General features: G+C 38.2%; 1 protein-coding gene across 1 annotated transcript; it reads left to right on the top strand.

Moving 5' to 3' along the window:
• Window positions 1–10,768: 10,768 nt before the first annotated feature.
• Window positions 10,769–12,329, top strand: LOC114461095 (protein BTG3-like). The gene is made up of 4 exons (XM_028442935.1): window positions 10,769–10,941; window positions 11,071–11,208; window positions 11,963–12,104; window positions 12,197–12,329. The coding sequence occupies exons 1-4, from the start codon at window positions 10,769–10,771 to the stop codon at window positions 12,230–12,232; spliced, it is 489 nt and encodes a 162-aa protein (XP_028298736.1). The 3' UTR covers window positions 12,233–12,329.
• The last annotated feature ends 6,389 nt before the right edge of the window (window positions 12,330–18,718 follow it).

Below are 18,718 nucleotides of genomic sequence, written 5' to 3'. Positions count from 1 at the left end.
AGCAGACTTCAGGAAGAACCCAGCCCCCCTCACCCCCCTCACCCTGGGAGACTCTACAGTGAGCTCTGTAGAGTACTTCTGCTTCCTGGGGACCATCATCACTCAGGACCTCAAGTGGGAGCTGAACATCAGCTCCCTTATCAAAAAAGCTCAGCAGAGGATGTACTTTTTGCGGCAGCTGAAGAAGTTCAGTCTGCCAACAAAGATGATGGTGAACTTCTACAGCTCCAGCATCCAGTCCATCCTCTGCTCCTCCATCACCATCTGGTACGCTGCAGCTACGGCCAAGGACAAGGCCAGACTGCAGCGTATCATCCACTCTGCAGAGAAGGTCATCGGCTGCAATCTGCCCTCCCTCCAGGACCTGTACGCCTCCAGGATTTTGAGGCGTGCAGGAAAGATTGTGGCCGACCCCTCCCACCCCGGTCATAAACTGTTTCAATCTCTCCCTTCTGGTAGGAGGTTTCGGTCCATCAGGACCAGAACCTCCAGACACAAAAACAGCTTCTTTCCCTCTCTGCCACCATCCACATGAACACACCCCAAGTCAACCACTGAACCCCCCCCCACCCGATCACCACCTCCACCAGCTTGATACCTGCTGCACTGTATATATATATTTATATTTATATTTATCCTATTTATCCTTTATTCTCTATCTATCCTTTATTTATCCCTCATCCTTTATATTTATCATTATTATTATTATTATTGTTGCTGGGTTGTTCTTTGTTGTTTTGTTTTTATTTCTTTTATTTCTTTTTGTTGCTTGTTTTGTGCACCAACCACCAAGTCAAATTCCTTGTACTGTCCTCAAAACTGTACATGGCAAATAAAACATTTCTGATTCTGATTCTGATTCTGAAAGTACACACATACACACATCAATGGTATTTAGACAGGTGAAAACCCATATGGAAAAGAAATAGAACATTTTTACCAAATGTTTATATTTTTATCTGAAACTTGTATGTTAAATGCATGAAAGTCTAAGCAAGTACAAGATCCCTAGTAAATATTCATAATGGGAAATGTATACAATTTTAGAACTTACAAGTACTTTATAAGACATTAACTCCACATACAAAATTCTTATTAGATATGTATAATATCAAAGTTATATGATTTTGGCAAACTAAAATCTTGCAAGTGATGTATAAAAACTTAACAAGGCATACGTACAATGTGGCATATATGAGAAATTAAAAAAAAAAATCTTTAAATTAAATTGAGATGGAACTCTTTTACAGTTCATGTAAAAGTTTTGCTAATGTTAGCACTTTCTGAATTCCTGTTTATAAAGTCACACTCTCTTCTCTCAAGTATTGAATATTTCTTAATTGATTTGAAGAAGAATATATGATGTGTACCTGTGTACCATGCAAGTACTGCAAGTAAGGCTTTAAATTTCAAGTAAAGTTAAAATAAAATAAATTAAACAAAAAATCCTCGCTGTCTTATTGTGGTAAGAATTTTATTTAGCACCAAATTTGCACGTTATATAACAAAAGTCACATTTATTTTGATAGTTCAAAAAGTCGAAGTGGATGTTTTTCTTTTTACAAAAACCAGCAAGCTGAAGTGCATTAAAACATCACTGAAATAATTGATTGGCCCCTGTACCTCACTCTTTTTTTATTTCATATATAGAACAAACATAATTAGTTAGTTAGTATTACACTCAGATATGGGCTGTTACTTTACAGTTAAATAGGTTTTAGGGTTTTCTCACTGTAGTTACAGGTCAATTACTTTTTCCATATCAACAACCTTGATGGCAAAATGTGTGAGGTTTTACACACATATATAGCAGTAATCCAGTATATCCTCCGTCCACAATGAGTGAAAAATGTGAGTCTCGCTGTCTGTGATGTTGTCAGATTACAATGTCACATTAAGCCTTTAAACAATTACGTGATAATTTAGTGTACGTTCATCCATTTACAGTAGTATGTCTTTAGGAATTTACATACAATTGAGCTGGACTGTGAACATTGAATATACAAACATGGTCTAACAACATGAGTACTGTTTATGGCTTTGTGGAAGCCTGTGGGGAAGTGCACATTTGATGTGTAACTTAGTGGGGTTCTGATAAGAGAGCCTCTGGATAACTTCTGCACTGTGCAATTACCATAGTTTCCTATGGCATACAGACACTGATCACCCATGTCAATGAAGGATGGGACTCTAAAAATAGTCCCATCCTTCAAAAGTACAACAGAGTTGTTTCTTTGTTTTGCTTTGCTGTAGGTATGACCATGAACAACCTCTCCATTTACAAAAATCCTCTTGCGGTAATTCACTACAGAGTCAATGGGTGCAGGGCAGCTGGTTCAGAAACAGATATTATTCTTACATTTGGAGGACCAAGGGCAGTCACCTCATTGAACTTTGCAACTTTCTTTACATGGTGCTTTTCTGTTCTCATTTCACGACAGAAATCTTTAACTTCTGCTGGGGCATTTGTTAGAAACGTCTTTGTTAAACGGGGAAAAGCACGAGATAACAACACTCGTTTGCAGATTTGTTGTGGTACAGCTTGACTACTTTTTACTGGTTTCAGCAGGTATCCATTGAAATCTTCAAACATAAATGCTGAGTCGGCCCACAAAGGACCAAAATGCACAACGCTTTGGCTTAAATGCAGAAGTGAATGAACATTAAATGTCATGTGCTCTTTCCCATACAGTGACTGCACACCTCCAACAAAGTACACTAATGCATCATGGGCATGATTTATCTGTTCAGCATTTAATTCAGAACTCAACAAAATGCTTAAGCCCTCCATCAATAATGCCCAGTGAACATGATACTTCTGGGGAAGTAGACCTTTCAGAACTGGCAAGCTATAGTACAGAAGCCAGTGTTGCCATTCATGGGCTTTCCAGAATTTTCGATCAGTGAGAGATCTCGGAACTCGCGCAACACTTCCTGGAGGTTTTATTGACACAAGTCGTCTGTCCATAATTGCCGTTTGTGTGCCAATGTACCATGGCTCAGCATTGCTCTTTGTTTCAAACCACAATGTTGCCAATTGTCTGCATACGCCAAGCAAAACACAATGCATGTAGTCAGGGACCATGCCATTGATTATATCAAACTCAGCTAAATCTACGATAGCAGATGAGCCTTTAATGCCCAAAATGTTCTTTTCTCTTTCAGCATTTTGTCCAATTTCTACAGTAGTTTTATGATTTCTGTAGTTTGGTTTTTCCTCTCAGCATGTGTAAACCCTTGAATTTCCTTTTGCCTTCCTTATTTGATCTCCAGGATGAAGGCAGACCCCACAGCCGTATTCACCATTAAATTGTTTAAAATTTTGTACCAATGGCCTTGCTACTGCATCACACACACAGCACAATGAATGCACCTTTGCACGCCTCCACGACTGATCACAAGGATGCTGCCACTCAAAGCCAGCTCGTGAAAGATTTTTACATTCCTCCACAAATGGTTTGAAAAAGCAGGTCATGTCTGGCTTTCTGGATCCAAACCACATAAAAGTACATGCTTATCTCTAATAGCAGGGGGTATCTCATTAACGCAACACAGTATTGGCCAAATACTGAATCTAGAGGACTGAAATACAGATATAGAAAGCACAACACAAGATCAGAGTCTACGTACAGTATCATGAAGTGCAGGAATAATGAGCTCATCTGGTTATCTATTTTTTGACTTGTACGAATAATGACATACCAGATAATAGAATGAACTTAATTGTGTTTAATCTCACCTGTTCCAATGTGGAAAGGTCTGCTCTTTGCACTTCTGTTTGGCTGCCAGCGTCATCATTGCTCTGAGAGCTCTTTTGTGAACATGATGGACCATAGAGGAAGAAAAAAAGTCCATTAGTCATCAAAAACATCAGAAAAAGAAGAGATTGTGAAGGTTGTGTAGTTTCAGAGACAGTTTCGGACATATATATATATATAATGTCTATGCTTCCAAAGGTCGCAACATACCACAGGTTACATCTGGGTCACAGGTATTGTATAGAAAATAACAACATAAAAGACTGTTTACTGTCACTGTGGAGTGAATAACACGTACATCTCACTAAACATGATTATTAGATGTAATAATAAAGTACATAATTACGTGAAATAATGTTTTTAACAAAAATAAGAATTTGATACACACACATTACAGTAGTAAAACATAAAGTTGTATAAATAATAACAATAATACAGATATTTACTACAATGAAAGGTGTCAGGTTACAGTGATGAATTGTAAAGATCGATCGCTACAGGCAGGAATGATTTAGCGCAACAACAATAAAGGATTCAGATTCTGTATGTTGCGACCATCAGAAGTAAGCTGGCAGTTGATCTGGACCAAAACAAATGCTTCGTTCTTGACCATAAAGGCAGCACACTGCACATTGCCTCCACAGTATGTTTGAGACTGGTTGTTAGTCATTTCTGAACCAATAAAAAATGTCATGGGGTCTGCTTCTCCGTGTGTAAAATTAGGTAAACGAGGTCACAACTTAACATGGAATCACTGTTTCCTCTGCGACCGACAATATATGGTAAGTTGACAGTAGGACCATGTCAAAATATCTGACTCAGTAGTCGAGTGTTAAATGCTGCCCTCTATGGATTTTGTTTTCTCAATGACGCTGGATCGATTCTGAGTGGAAGAAACTGAAGGGTTTGTTTTATTGAGACAAATTGTACTCATGCTCATTGTTTTATTGCTTCTTCACATTATACAGATTGTTAATTTTGGAACGTACAATAACATATCTGCATGATGTTCAAGTGTGTTTATTTTGTTTTTTGCAGCAGGCTAATCCCACCACGATGCTCTACAGATTGCCACAGGAAATCATTCCTACCTGTGGCGATCGAACTTTATAATTTACCACTGTAACCTGACACCTTTGATTGTAGTAAATATCTGTATGATTGTTAATTATTTATTCTACTTCATGTTTTACTACTGTAATGTGTGTGTATCAAATCCTTATTTTTGTTAAAAACATTATTTCACGTAATTATGTACTTTATTATTACATCTAATAATCATGTTTAGTGAGACGTACGTGTTATTCACTCCACAGTGACAGTAAACTGTCTTTTATGTTATTATTTTCTATACAATACCCGTGACCCAGATGTAACCTGTGGTATGTTGCGACCTTTGGAAGCATAGACATTTTATATATATATATATATATATATAATGTCTATGTTCTGCAGTAGGTCGCCAGTTAATCTGAACCGAAACAAAGTCATAGTTCTGGACTATGAAGGCACCGCGCTGAAGTTTGGCTCCACAGATTGTTTGAAAAATATTCTTAGAGTGATTTGTGAACAAAAACAAAGATGGAGATATCTTCCCTGTGTGTAAATTCAGGTAAACGCAGTCACAAGTTAACATGGAAATAGTGCAATTCCTCTGCGACCTCCAATAAAAACGGTATGTAAAGATTAGAACAGTGAATTACAAGTAGATTAATGGCCGAGCGGTTAATGCAGCGAACGTGAAGATTTGATTTTTTTCTCATTGACGAAGGATCGATCCCCAGTGGAAGCAATTCAACAGTTTGTTTATTTATTTGTATGACACAGATCATATACGTGTTTATTGTTTCATCATATTACACAGACTGTAGATTTTGTAAGAACAAATAGGGATGAAGAAGTGCGAGACACGTAACTTCCTGTTTACAACAGCCGTGGTGAGTCCACTTTGCACCGAGAAGTCCGGTTTTCTACATGTAACGCGTCCGCACACAGAGCTGCAAACACAATCACATATTAACACTTTAAACAGTTGTACAACGTAAATAAAAGCTACCCGGCATCAACGCGGGCAGCTATGCACCCTGGTCCTTTTTGAACACATCTGCCATTGCTGCAGCAACAAGCCACGCTACCGGAAGTCGGTCGCCAGTTAAAATGGTCGCCACTTAAACTATAACACCGGCATGACAGAATCCGCAGTTTTCCAGATGGAGAATTGAACAGGTTGAGATCAATATCGACTCTCGTGAAACAGCGCGTTATTGAACAACAGTTATATGGTTTAAACAATGGGAAACGTGTCTGCAGAAGACTCACCAGTGGCTGATGGTTTCAAAGTATCTATTCAGAGAGCTCCCGTGTTTGAGAAGCTAACAATAGCATGGCACAGGAGGAAGTGGAGTCTGCCGTGGCTCACACACACGAACATCAGTGACTAACATCAGGCCCAATAAGTGAGACTTAAGAGCTTTGCTAGTTTATCATTACAAACACGGCTGCTCAGACGTTCCTCTCCGGTATAAAACTATCTTCTTCTGTCTCACTCGTGTTTACAGTCCGTGTCTGCTTGGTTGTGTGCACACGTGACTCTTGCTCGTGTGAGGAAATAGATCTAGATGGTGCGCTAGCGCCCCCTCACACCCTGAGGTCAAAAGTTGAATAGGTTTCATTTCGGGGCCATCCAGAAGTGAAATAATATTAAAATAATTATTTTGAAATTACCAAATGACTCCAGAATAACAGATACACGCACTCGGGGTATTTGGAACCCGTCGAGCGAGTTTCAGGTCGAACTGGCACCGCGTCTGGGAGATATTTGCTCCATCCACACACACACATCAAGACACACACACAGACCTCCCTTGAATTAATAGATAGATAGATGTAGATTAAATTTGTGATAGTGAAAGCATAGAATACAGGTATTTAAGTTAGTTTTGTGTGTGGTGTTATAGATTTGAAAAATAATAATTACAACATTTCAAAAATACATTTTAATCAGTTTATTTTTTTAATCATAAATTATTATACATTTCAGGGGACTCCATTTTAATTCCAGGTGACCCCACATGGGGTCACGACCCCAAGGTTAAAAAAACGCTGCATTACATTATAGTGTGCAGGAGTAGGGGGTACATGGCCTCATGTTAAATGTTTGAAGGGGTACGGACTGTGAAAAGTTTGGGAACACTGCACTAGAATAATTGTTTACAGGAATTTAGTGAACAAAGCTGAGTGCTTTTTAATTGTAAATAATATATATGTAAACACTATTTAAACTATAATTGAATAATTACGTGTCTGGACACAAAACTTCCTCACAATATGTGTGTAATAAACACTGGTTATAGCTGTTCACCATCATTAGCATCATTTGCTCACATACACACTGTATAGCTCTGTATGTACAGTAGCACTGATTCTAGCATGTTAAGCAGTAAGTTAGACCATGTATAACTTCTCTGGTAATTACAGACATTTTCACATTTGATCGTCTCGTTCAGTAGGAAACGTGTGTAGAACTGAAATGGTTCCAATGCATAAACATGCTATTCTACTGTAACACAACACGGAAACAAGCACGAAAATTATGGAACGTGCTTTGAGTGTCTATGAAAAGCACTAAATAAAATCCAATGCATTAATATTATTATTATTATTATCCACCAGTATCCATGAAGTTACACATAGTATTGTTGCTAATGAATTCAACCAGGACTCCAAGCTATGCTTTATGATGACTGTGTCCTCTAGAACTAAAGTATCCTCTTTATCTGTCCGTCACTAATGTTAAAGTTGTGCCTACTGCAAATTCTTAATATCTTTATATTTTAACTCGAAAAGTAAAAATCATTAAATGGCTGAACAACCAGCACTGTGGATGACGCCATTGTGATGAACTCTGACCCGGAATCATCAGTAAAAAAAAAAAAAATCTGTTTTCCGAATTAATGTTTTTTAAATTCGTTTTCTGAATTATTATTATTAATTTTTTTTAGATCGTTTACCCAAATTAATTTATTTTCTTGTTGTCAGTCATGTGACTTTTGGTTAATAATCAGCTGTTTGGAACGTTGCCTATTTAAATATAAATGAAATGAATGAACAAATCAAATAATATCAACTCTGTCGTCATGAGTTCCAAACAGCTGATTTGCCAACCAAAATGTTTGAGTATTTGTGTGTGTGAATGTATGTGTTCCTTTTTGGGGGAGAGATGTCAGGCTACCATGTCTTATTTCTTATTCTTTTAAAGTGTAATGCCAATAACTAGTACTCCAAGTCCAAGTCAGAACCTGACCAATATTGGTGGCATTCGATTCTTGACTTGGAATGTAAAATGATTAAATAGCCCTGTTAAAGGTTCTAAAATACTTCAACATTTGAAACGCCTTAAGATTGATGTAATTTTTCTCCAGGAGACTCATCTACGGGACAGGGATCATGTTAGGCTCAGGTGTCCATGGATGGAACCTGTGTTTCACTCCACATTCAATTCCAAAGCCAGAGGGATGGTGATCCTAATTAATAAGAGAGTGCAGTTCACGTCATCAAAGGTAATAGCTGACAAACAGTGGAGATTTTTAATTGTTATTGGTACTTTGGGTAATAAACCTGTGTTATTAGTTACTGTATATGCTCCTATTTTTGATAATCCAAGTTTCACTGACACATTATTGGGCAGCCTCCCCTCCCTCGATTCCCATCTTCTAATTTTTGTGATTTGAACTGTGTTGTTGATCCTGTGTTAGATCACTTTAACCCTAAGACTATGACCCAGTCTTCTATGGCTAAATCCATTTCAAATTTCATGTTACAGAATGGATTTGTGAATTCTTGGAGGTTTTATAATCCTAACACAAAAGCATATTCATTTTACTCACGGGTAAACCAGTCTTTTTCAAGGATTGATAACTTATTTTTGGATGGCTCCCTTATTTCTAAAGTAGAAACATCTGAATATTATTTGATTTTTATTTCAGATCATGCACCACTTAGTGTTGATATTAAAATGCAAAGCCAGCCCTCTTTTTCTTAACTCTGGAGGTTTAACCCTTTATTGATATCAGATGGGACATTTAAAGATTTCATTGAATCAACATCACCCGTACTTTACCTTCCTTATACACAGCTAACTTCACCCCATTGATTAACCAAATTAAAGCAGACTTTCAGAGGTGGGGCTCCTTGCCCTTATCTCTTTTGGGTCGGATAAACACAGTTAAAATGAACATTTTACCCCGGTTTCAATGTAATCCGGTGTTTTTGCCCAAAAGATTTTTATGAACCTCGACCATCTTATATTATGTTTTTTGTGAGAAGGCAAGAACCCCAGAGTGAGGAAATGTCTATTACAAAAGATGACGTTTAGTGGTGGGCTTGCTTTACCTAATTTCCTGTATTATTATTGGTCAGTTCACATTCATGAATTGACCTATTGGCTCCGACACAAGACTTGCTGTGGTGTAAACTTGAACACTTGTCTTGTTCCTCATCATCACTGGAAGCTCTGTTGTCTTCTTCTCTCCCAATGAATATCCAGCACTGTTGATGACGCCATTGTGATGAACTCTGACCCGGAACCAGTTTCTGTGTTAAAAAAAAATTAAGAGATGATCTCCACAGGAAGAAAAAAAATTATTCAAAAAAACGGATTTAAAAAAAAAAATTCATTTGGAAAATGGATTAAAAAAATATTAATTCAGATAATGGTTTTAAAAGAAAATATTAATTTGGAAAACAGATTTAAAAAAAATTTAATTGGAAAACGGATTTTTACTGACAATGCTCCATCGTACATATGTACCAAGCAAAATAAAAAACTCAATAAAAAATTATTGATTAAAATCCAATAAGCTTGTGCTTATAGAGTCTCTTCCTCAGCCCATGATATGTAAAAAAGATTAAATAACCAATCTTGTTTCACAAAAATATAGTCCCTTCAATAAAAAAAATAAAAAAACAGATGTCAAACAGTTTTTTCTTTAAAAAAATACTGACCAGCAAAACTAAATTGTATAGCTGTTTATGTACAAAAAGAAATTACCATCCTTTCTGAAGCTACTTAGCACAGCAGCTAACTAGCGATTAGCTTAAATAGCGATTAGCATGCTAGTAACATTCCATCAAAAAATACAACTTAACAAGACATTCAAACGTATATTCCATGACAGTCAATTGCAGTACAGTCAGTGTTACACCGTGAATATTTTCAGCTCACCTAGCAGGGAATATTTAAGTAGACTGTATGAAGCAGGCACGGATGGAGACGACAGACAAAACACGTGTCTACCACAGCTCGAGCCATCTGAGCATGCGCAGATTCTGCTCCGGTTGCCATGGTTATCAACTGTCATAAAGCACAACTCATCAGAAGATGAAAGCAGCTTCTGAAGTAGTTCTAAGACAAAGTCTGGTGATAAACTACATGTTTTATCCTCCTCATCAGAGTGAATAACTAAAGACGAACACAAACAAATAAAGTAAGTGTAATATTTTAAATATGCATTTTACATCGCGACCACCAGAGGCTCCCCGTGAGCAATGTGTGAGATTTTACAGCAATACGGCTTTTTTTTTTTTTTTTCTTAGATTAAATTACTTGAGTTTTGTCAGATGAAGTTTGATTGTAAAAGAAAAGATGAAATTAAATATTTTTTGTGTAAGTCAGTTTTTGGCATAATTTTATATTCATAAGTGTAGATAATTAAACTTAGCCACGTTTTTTACTATATCTAATTATTTTTTTATGGATAACAAATAAATTCAATAGGCAAGCATTGAATTCTAATTTGTTTCTCTTCCTTTGAAATTAAATGATATTGTTAAATGTATCTCACCTGAAAGATATGAAAGAAGATTTGTGTGTTTGCTGATCATTCCAAAGGCTAAAGAAATATTAAATAATATCCATGTAATAATTTCTTACATCAACCTTTTGATATTGATTTGATTAACTGTGTTTATGTATATCATCATATAAGTTTTTATTATTTTACTTATAGAGGATGAAGAGCGAGATTACAGCGGTGGTTTTCTTCCTGAAAAGGCTGGTGAAATTAAAGAATAAGGTGGAGGTGGAGAAAATGGATTTGTTTGCTGAGAGGCTAACAGTGGCGCTGCAGGAGAAGTTTGAGGGTCACTGGGTCCCTGAAAAGCCCAGCAAAGGCCAGGCGTACAGGTAAGCTCAGTGGGACACCCATGGTTTGTGGGTCATTCCATGTCATTAACAGTGTGACAATTGAATAATTTAGGAACAATTGGTAAACATTTCAGGAGCTAAAAGTGCTGATCCTTGTGTGTTTTTCAGGTGCATCAGAGTGAACGCGTTCCACAAATATGACCCAGAGCTGCTGCGTGCCTGCAGGGAAAGTGGGGTTCACTACGGTGACCTGGGGCTGCCCTGGGAAATCACTCTGTGGGTGGATCCAGGAGAGGTTTGTGGCAGGTGAGGAACAAAAACACACAATTATTCTTCACTCTGTTTTTAGACTTTCTATTCCTAGGTTTGGTTTATTGGTTTATTGGTCAGTCAGAGCATAAACAGTATACACTCTGGTCAGACCAAGCTTATGTTTAGCCCCACCCCCATTTGACGTCTAGTTTACAAAGTACAATATTTATTGATAATCAAAGAACAATAATATACATTAGGGTCTCTGATTGTCCATGATCGTGGAATTCATGTTCTGAATCATAAAATGAAATCCAAACTTTTTTAGTTTTTTCTCTTTATTTAAAATCTGGTCCCAATATGACATGGAAATGCTTCACATGCATGTTTTGGGACAATATGACACATATACATGCAATTTTTCTTCCATAAAAAGCGAGTGTTACATACACAATCTTGATCATAATTTCGCTCTACGTAAACACATGGCTGGGTGGGATTTTGTGCAAAACTTGAGGGTGAGTCCAAATGGAAACAGCTAAATGACACAGACTAAACCCTCATGTTTTGGGACCATATCAAACATTTCCAAGGTATTTTTCCTGTAAAATGGGGGGCTGGCCGTTTTAACATTTAATCTGATATGTGGGAGGGGTCAGATATTAGTATGTTCATGTCAGATATGTGTGTCTGGGGTCAAACTGTTCAGCCATTGGTCGTGTCTATTATTAAAATCAAACTCAAATGGTTTGTCATTGAACTGACATGTGTGTGTGTGTGTGTGTGTGTGTGTGTTATTGTTGCACAGGTACGGAGAACAAAATTTTGATTTCTCAATTGCCACATTTTCCACTGATAAGAATGAGATGACATTGTTCTATCACTCGGGTTCATCTGATGAGGGGAGCACACATTCCTCCCCCCTCACCGTCCCCAACAGGAAGTGCCAGGTAACCCAGGGAGCAGAAAGCCCCCCCTCACTTGTTCTTAAACTGTTGGTGCTTGTGTGTTTGAACTCATCTTCAACCTTTTCCTTCCCCAGGTGTTAAATCCAGCTGCTCCAGCTTGGGAACCCTAAAAGAAGCTGTCAGGAATGGTTCATAGCATTCCACAGCCTCAGCACAGCTACCGGACCCGTGACAGAACCCCCCACCCCTGGACAAACCAACTAGGGGTGCCTCCTCCACCAGAGGCACGGTCCCCTCATTATTATTATTTTTATTAACATGTATCAATGTCCAGTAAGAGTCTTTATTTTTTAAGAATGTATCAATGTACAATAAACATATCTTGAATTTGACATTTTCTTTTATTTTACCCATAAACATTAAACAGAAAATCACTGGTAACCAGCTGCCAAACAAAACAAAAAGGACAAAGACATAAAGTTGTGGGTCTTTCAAAGTAATCCAGGAAAGGGCGACATAATTTATATAAATTGTCTTCAGATCCTTTAACTGTGTATCTATTTTTTTCCAAATCCATACAGGACAATATATCTTTAAGGTAAAGAAATCTTATTGTCCACATGAGACTCCATGGTGACCCAAACGAGGGAAGACGGTTCCAAGTAAAAGTGTTTCTAATACAGCATCGACCTGATATTTGTGGCCTAGTATTAATATTAAGAAGAGCTTTCCTCAATCTTTGATGTTTACAATTCCATATAAAAGGTTTTCTTACTATCAATGGGAACATTGTTATCATTAAATACATTTAATAATGGCTGATCTATGTCTTTTCTTTTTCAAAAAGTTTTTATAGCTTAGATACTGGTCGTCTTTGACAAAGTCTTTTGCAATTTAGACAGTTGTAGTTTGTATCACCTAAATTAAATTGTGTATATGAAAAATAATACAACACATGATCAGAAGTAGTGTATTCTTTTTTATTCTTTTTATTTATTCTTTTACTTTGACTGCACATGCTGACGAAGGTCAACACTACAAAAAGTGCAATATAACAATGGCCAACATTTAATTATTGCTGTTGGTTAAGCAGAGATAATATTTCAACCTCATATGTGTGATCCTGCTGTGAAATGGTATTTTATTTTGTATTGTGTGCTGTGTTTTTAGTGTGTTTTGTATTGGTTTTATTTTTGCAGTGCATTTTAGCTTTTGTTTTATGAACCTTGCCAATCACATGCTGTAATTTGATCAACCCTATCACATGACTATGTCCAACCCCTGAGGCTAATCAACACACCTGAGGTTAATCAGCACCTGTGGCTGGAGCACAACAAAAGGAGCAGACAGGAGAAGGAGCAGGGGGAGGAAAAACGACACAGACAGGAGAAGGAGCAGCAGGGAAGCTGTGGGTCCTCCCCAGGTTCCCAGGGGCAGAGGAGGACTCTGCCCTCCAGGTTCCCAGGGCGGCACACGCATCGGGGACCACAAGCACGCCAGGATCACAAGTGTTGCGAGGTGATATACACGCAGGGGCAGAGGAGGACTCTGCCTTCCGTGTGAGTACCCTATGGGACCGTAGTAACACTTGTTGGACAAAGTCAGATCGGGGATATTGTTGTGGGACGTTTGACTGCCGGTAGTTGTTCTGTGTAGGTGTCCCAGCGTGTGGAGGGCTGGAGCCAGCGGGAAGTATCGAGACTGATTGGAGTGTTAAGAGCCACATACACGCAGAGGCAGATGGGAACTCTGCCTTGCCCTGTAAGTGACGTGGCAACACCCCTCCTTCGGACGTAGTCTCGGACCCCCGTGCTGGCCTATGTTTTGCATTTTCAGGGGACCCTGAGCCTGTGACCAGAGGAATCTACCGCCTTGGGACAAGGGAGAGCGGAGGACCTGGGCGTAGCTGCACATTGCATTTTATTGTGGACAGTGACTTTTTCCCCTATTTTATTCGTTCCTTAGCCCACATCGTTAATGGATTTTAGCATACATTGATTTTAATTTGTGGGCATTTTAATCTGTTTTACTTTAATCTTTTTAATAAATTTGTGACTTCTGCAGTTGCTGTCCTCCTTGGTAACTAAGAGGTGCTCACACCCGGTCGCTTTACTCTCCCTCCATAAACATTTGGTCAATTCACTGTTATTCAAACTTCCCCAGCAACACCCCACCCCCAATACATATGCACCTATTACACCTATTTAAAATAAGTGTAATGGTGGAAACTCTCCCTCCCTGCAGCACAATGCTGACCCTGAGGGGATCATAGAGCATGGGGGCCGGAGGCTCCCACAGGTCGGTGGCCACGACATCATAATTTCCGAGGAGAAGGATGTACTCCCCTTCCTCTGATGGCAGACAGGACAGTACCTCCACCTCCTGGGCTGCAGATATCACTGACTGTTAGGAGAAAGATGAATGAATATATACATAGGGGAAGAGAACCAATCATCCTATTGAAAACAAAAATGAATATTTACATGTACTGCAGTACTGTTAGTACTCTGCAGCTGAAAGCCATAGTGGTTAGTGACACCCTTTAGGTGGGTCACTTTAATCCTGCTGTGCTGCAGGATGGGGAACAGGACAGCTTCTCTCCAGAGGTTCATGATGACTCTGGTCCCATCCTATAAAAGAGGGTGACAGCAGTAGTAAATGTATTGGTCAGTTAATGATATTTTTAAATTGTAAATGTACATTAAACAACAGTTAGTTCCGAACAAGTCATTTGATTATATCAGCACTCATGGAATGTGTTTGGTTCAGAGTAACAACAGCACTGGGACTTTTTACTCACGTTATCACTCCTCTGTTTAGGCTTTCTAATAGAAAATGTTTGTGTTGCCTGGCAACAGCCTCGTCTCCCTTCCAGTTGTGGATCTATTTGTTTTGGAGGAGCCAAATAAATGAACCAAAACAAACAGAGCTTCAATTTTTTGCTCTCATTGTCAATTTTGTTCACATTTAATTGTTCTATATACATTAAAAATTAAAGTACATGAGGTGTCAAAATCATTGTATCTCAGGGGCACATACAGTGCAGCTTGATCTCAAGTGGGATAGACCTGTATAATAATGATCTACAAATTTAAATGTCTAATTTATATTTTAGTGCAAGAATTTTGGTGCATTTAGATAATGACTTTTATTGAACTGTCCTTTACCAATACAACTTGTAAAGAAATACTAAGATTCTAATAAAATAACTGCAAATTCTTATGTCATAGTTTATAGTTACAACCCTTTCACTGGACTAGTTTTACTTCATTTATTCAGACAATAAAATAAAAAATAAAATAACCAAGGGAAGTGATGTTATTCACTTCATGAACATTGTTTTATCACTACTCTCACTAACTGTGTGGCCCTTGTGGTCAAATGTTGTAGCCACTACACTTATAGTGCACCACCTGGTGTTTGAATAAAGACATTGCAGTTATTTTGTCATCTGGCAAATGTGATTTCAGCACAACAGCGCAACCTTTTGTGTAATATTGCGTAAGTAATAAATAAACAAATATAAATAAGGACAACTGTACTTTTAATCTTAACACAGAGAGCAAGACATGTGCTGGGTGGTGTTCATAAAGTGTGGCTTTTGACCTAAAGGGTGAATGTTCTGTGATGTGGTCGAACATGCTTTGAATTTTTAGTTAATGCCTTGCTTTTGTGTCTAACAGTGAGTGTTGATATAGGCATAAAATATACAATCTAATTTGGACCTCCTACAAAGTCAAGCAGAAGATCTCACCTGCTCCAGGGTCAGCTTTTGATGAGGCACTGCAGGCCTGACACCCCCTCCCTCATCCTGACGGGTTCCACCTAACAAAGAACATAGGGAGATGTTAGTGTCAAATAGAAGCTATTCTACTGCAACTAAAAGCTGCTTGTCGTGAAATGAACATTCAATGACAAGGCACCAAATTGTTCAAAGCATTAAAAGTTCACATCATGTAATGAGTGTATGAATAAAAGTTAATCTTTACTGTTTACTGAAGTTGTCAACCATGACCTAAAGGTGTGTGATTTCACTAACCTACACAATGTACAGCCATACTTACAAACGGTGGTGAGTGTGTGAGGATAAATGTAGTGTGTGACTCTATAATGACAAACCATCACCACATTGTCCTCCACAGTGAGCAGACCTGTTTGGCTCTGCACTGTGGCAAGGTGGACATCAGGAGAGGGGGGGGGGTCTAGCAGCAGGCTCACCTCATCCTCCAGTGCTCTTGAAACCTGCATCTGAGGAGCAGTGAAGAACCGTGTTCCTCTCACTATCCTAAGGTGGCAGGGGGCTCATTCCCCACTATGCTGTGGCCCTTCATGTAGAAGATATTCTCAGCAGTTACCTGCTGGGAATATTCTTCAAAGAAGGTGGTCTTCACCACTGTCACTCCATCGCTGAGTGCTACACTCTGTTTTTCTTTTGGTCCAAGGGGACCACATTATCATTGTCTTTCTTCCAAGAAATGACCCTGACCTCCTCCTTTAATTTCACCACCTTCACCTTCAGGGGCAGCAGCCATTAAAGGGGCCAGAGCGTCAGCCATTCAGCAAATCTTGCAATGCCATTCTAAAATGAAAAAAAAGAGGTAGTTTGAGTTGTAAAAGTTACAAGTTCATGATTAACCGATTACACAGTCATAAAATAAAGTCACATCAATGAACTGACAGCTTAGTGCAGTGGTTCCCATTTTATATCATAAATTTCTGGTGAACCCAGAGACTTTTTTCTATAAAATTTGTGTTTTAGTAATTTTTGTTTTACAAATACAGAGTAGCAAGTATCAGTGCACAAAGTAATAATAAGTGTAGGCTCAGATATTTATATACTGCATTTTATTTGAACTAGATTTGACAGTGAAACTATAGAAGTTGTTTGAGATTGTGTGTAAGGTGTTTTATAAATATGATTCATACCCCTGGCATATTTTGACTTAAAGTTACTTTTATTCAACCAGTAAGTTTTTTCTTGAATGAAAATGACACAGGTGTCTCCCAGAAAATAATAAGACAATGTACAAGAGACATCATTGTGGAAAAAAAAATCCTAGCTTTTATTTACATTTGAACAAAAAGTGACATGTCCAAAATTATTCATACCCTTCTCAATAATTAATAGAAAAGCCTTTATTGGTTATTACAGTAATCAAACACTTCTTATAGTTGTTGACCAGCTTTTTGCATGTGTCCACTGGTATTTTTGTCCATTCATCTTTAGTGATGAGTTCCAGCTCTTTCAGGTTGGAGGGTCTCCTTGCCATCACCCTGATCTTCAGCTCCCTCCACAGGACTCTGGCTGGGCCACTGCAACACATTTCTGTTTTTGTCTGATAAACATTTCTTCACCACTTTTGCTGTATGTTTTGGGTCGTTGTCCTGCTGAAATGTCCACTGGTGGCCAAGGCCAAGTTTCTCAGCAGATGACCTGATGATGTTGTTGAGAATCTTGATGTATGCATCTTTTTTCATGATGCTGTTTACTGTGATTAGGTTCCCTGGTCCATTGGCTGAAAAACACCCCCAAAACATTAGGTTTCCACCACCATATTTGACAGTGGGGTGGGGACAGTGTTCTTAGGGTTGAAGGCTTCTGCTTTTCTACGCCAAATGAAGGATTCATCATTGTGACCAAACAACTCAATTTTTGTTTCATCTGACCATAAAACAGAGGATCAGAAGTCATCTTCTTTGTCCAGATGAGCTTTTGCAAAGATCAAACAGGCTTTTGTGTGCCTTATCTGGAGAAGTGGTGTCCTCCTTGGTCTTCGTCCATGGAACTCAGCAGTGTGAAGCGTCCGTTGGACTGTCTGCCTTGAGATGTTGCCACCAGCAGAGCCCAGATTCACCAGAATGACTTTGGTGGTGATCCTTGGATTCTTGTTCACCTCTCTCACTATCCTCCTGGCCAGCGCAGATGTCACTTTCGTCTTCCGACCACGTCTGCTAAGATTTTCCACAGTGTGGAACGTCTTGTGTTTTTTAATAATACTTTGCACTGTAGCCACTGGAACTTGAAAACATTTGGATATGGCCTTCTAGACCTTTCCTGATTTGTGAGCAGCCACAATGCACAGCTGCAGGTCCTCACTGAGCTCCTTTGTCTTCTTAGCCATGACTGTCCACAAAGCAACTGCAGAGAGCTGCTGTTTTTCACCTGTTGAGTTGATTAAACAGCTGTTTCTAATGAATCAGGGTCATTTGAATGTTTTAGAACAGCTTGGACTGTTTGGAATGATGTAGAACTTTGCATTTTCTATACACTGACAATTTGCAAAGGGTATGAATAATTTTGGACATGCCACTTTTTGTTCAAATGTAAATGAAAGCGAGGATTTTTTTTCCACAATGATGTCTGTTGTACATTGTCTTGTTATCTTCTGGGAGACACCTGTGTCATTTAAAATCAAGAAAAAAACTTGCTTGTTGAAAAAAAGTAACTTTAAGTCAAAATATGACAGGAGTATGAATACTTTTGGGCTTGAGTGTATATATATATATATATATATATATAAAATATTTAAATTATTTTAAAATTCCTTTTTTTAATTTCAAAAGAATATTATTTAGTAATTTTAAAAACATTTTTTATTTATTTGAAAAAATATTTTTTTGAAACAATTTTGAATTGTAAAAATGACTTTTTAATC

This window comes from Gouania willdenowi, unplaced genomic scaffold (genome assembly GCF_900634775.1).
Source record: "Gouania willdenowi unplaced genomic scaffold, fGouWil2.1 scaffold_93_arrow_ctg1, whole genome shotgun sequence".
Taxonomy (NCBI): domain Eukaryota; kingdom Metazoa; phylum Chordata; class Actinopteri; order Blenniiformes; family Gobiesocidae; genus Gouania; species Gouania willdenowi.
Note: the sequence above shows the minus strand (reverse complement) of the source record. Positions and strands in the feature narration are given on the sequence as shown.

Excerpts from the sequence above, each read along its gene's own strand:
- LOC114461095 (XM_028442935.1), top strand. The coding sequence starts at position 10,769 with ATGAAGAGCGAGATTACAGCGGTGGTTTTCTTCCTGAAAAGGCTGGTG. Across the intron at positions 10,942-11,070 it reads AGCAAAGGCCAGGCGTACAG|GTGCATCAGAGTGAACGCGT; the intron begins GTAAGCTCAGTG and ends TGTGTTTTTCAG. Across the intron at positions 12,105-12,196 it reads TCCCCAACAGGAAGTGCCAG|GTGTTAAATCCAGCTGCTCC; the intron begins GTAACCCAGGGA and ends TTCCTTCCCCAG.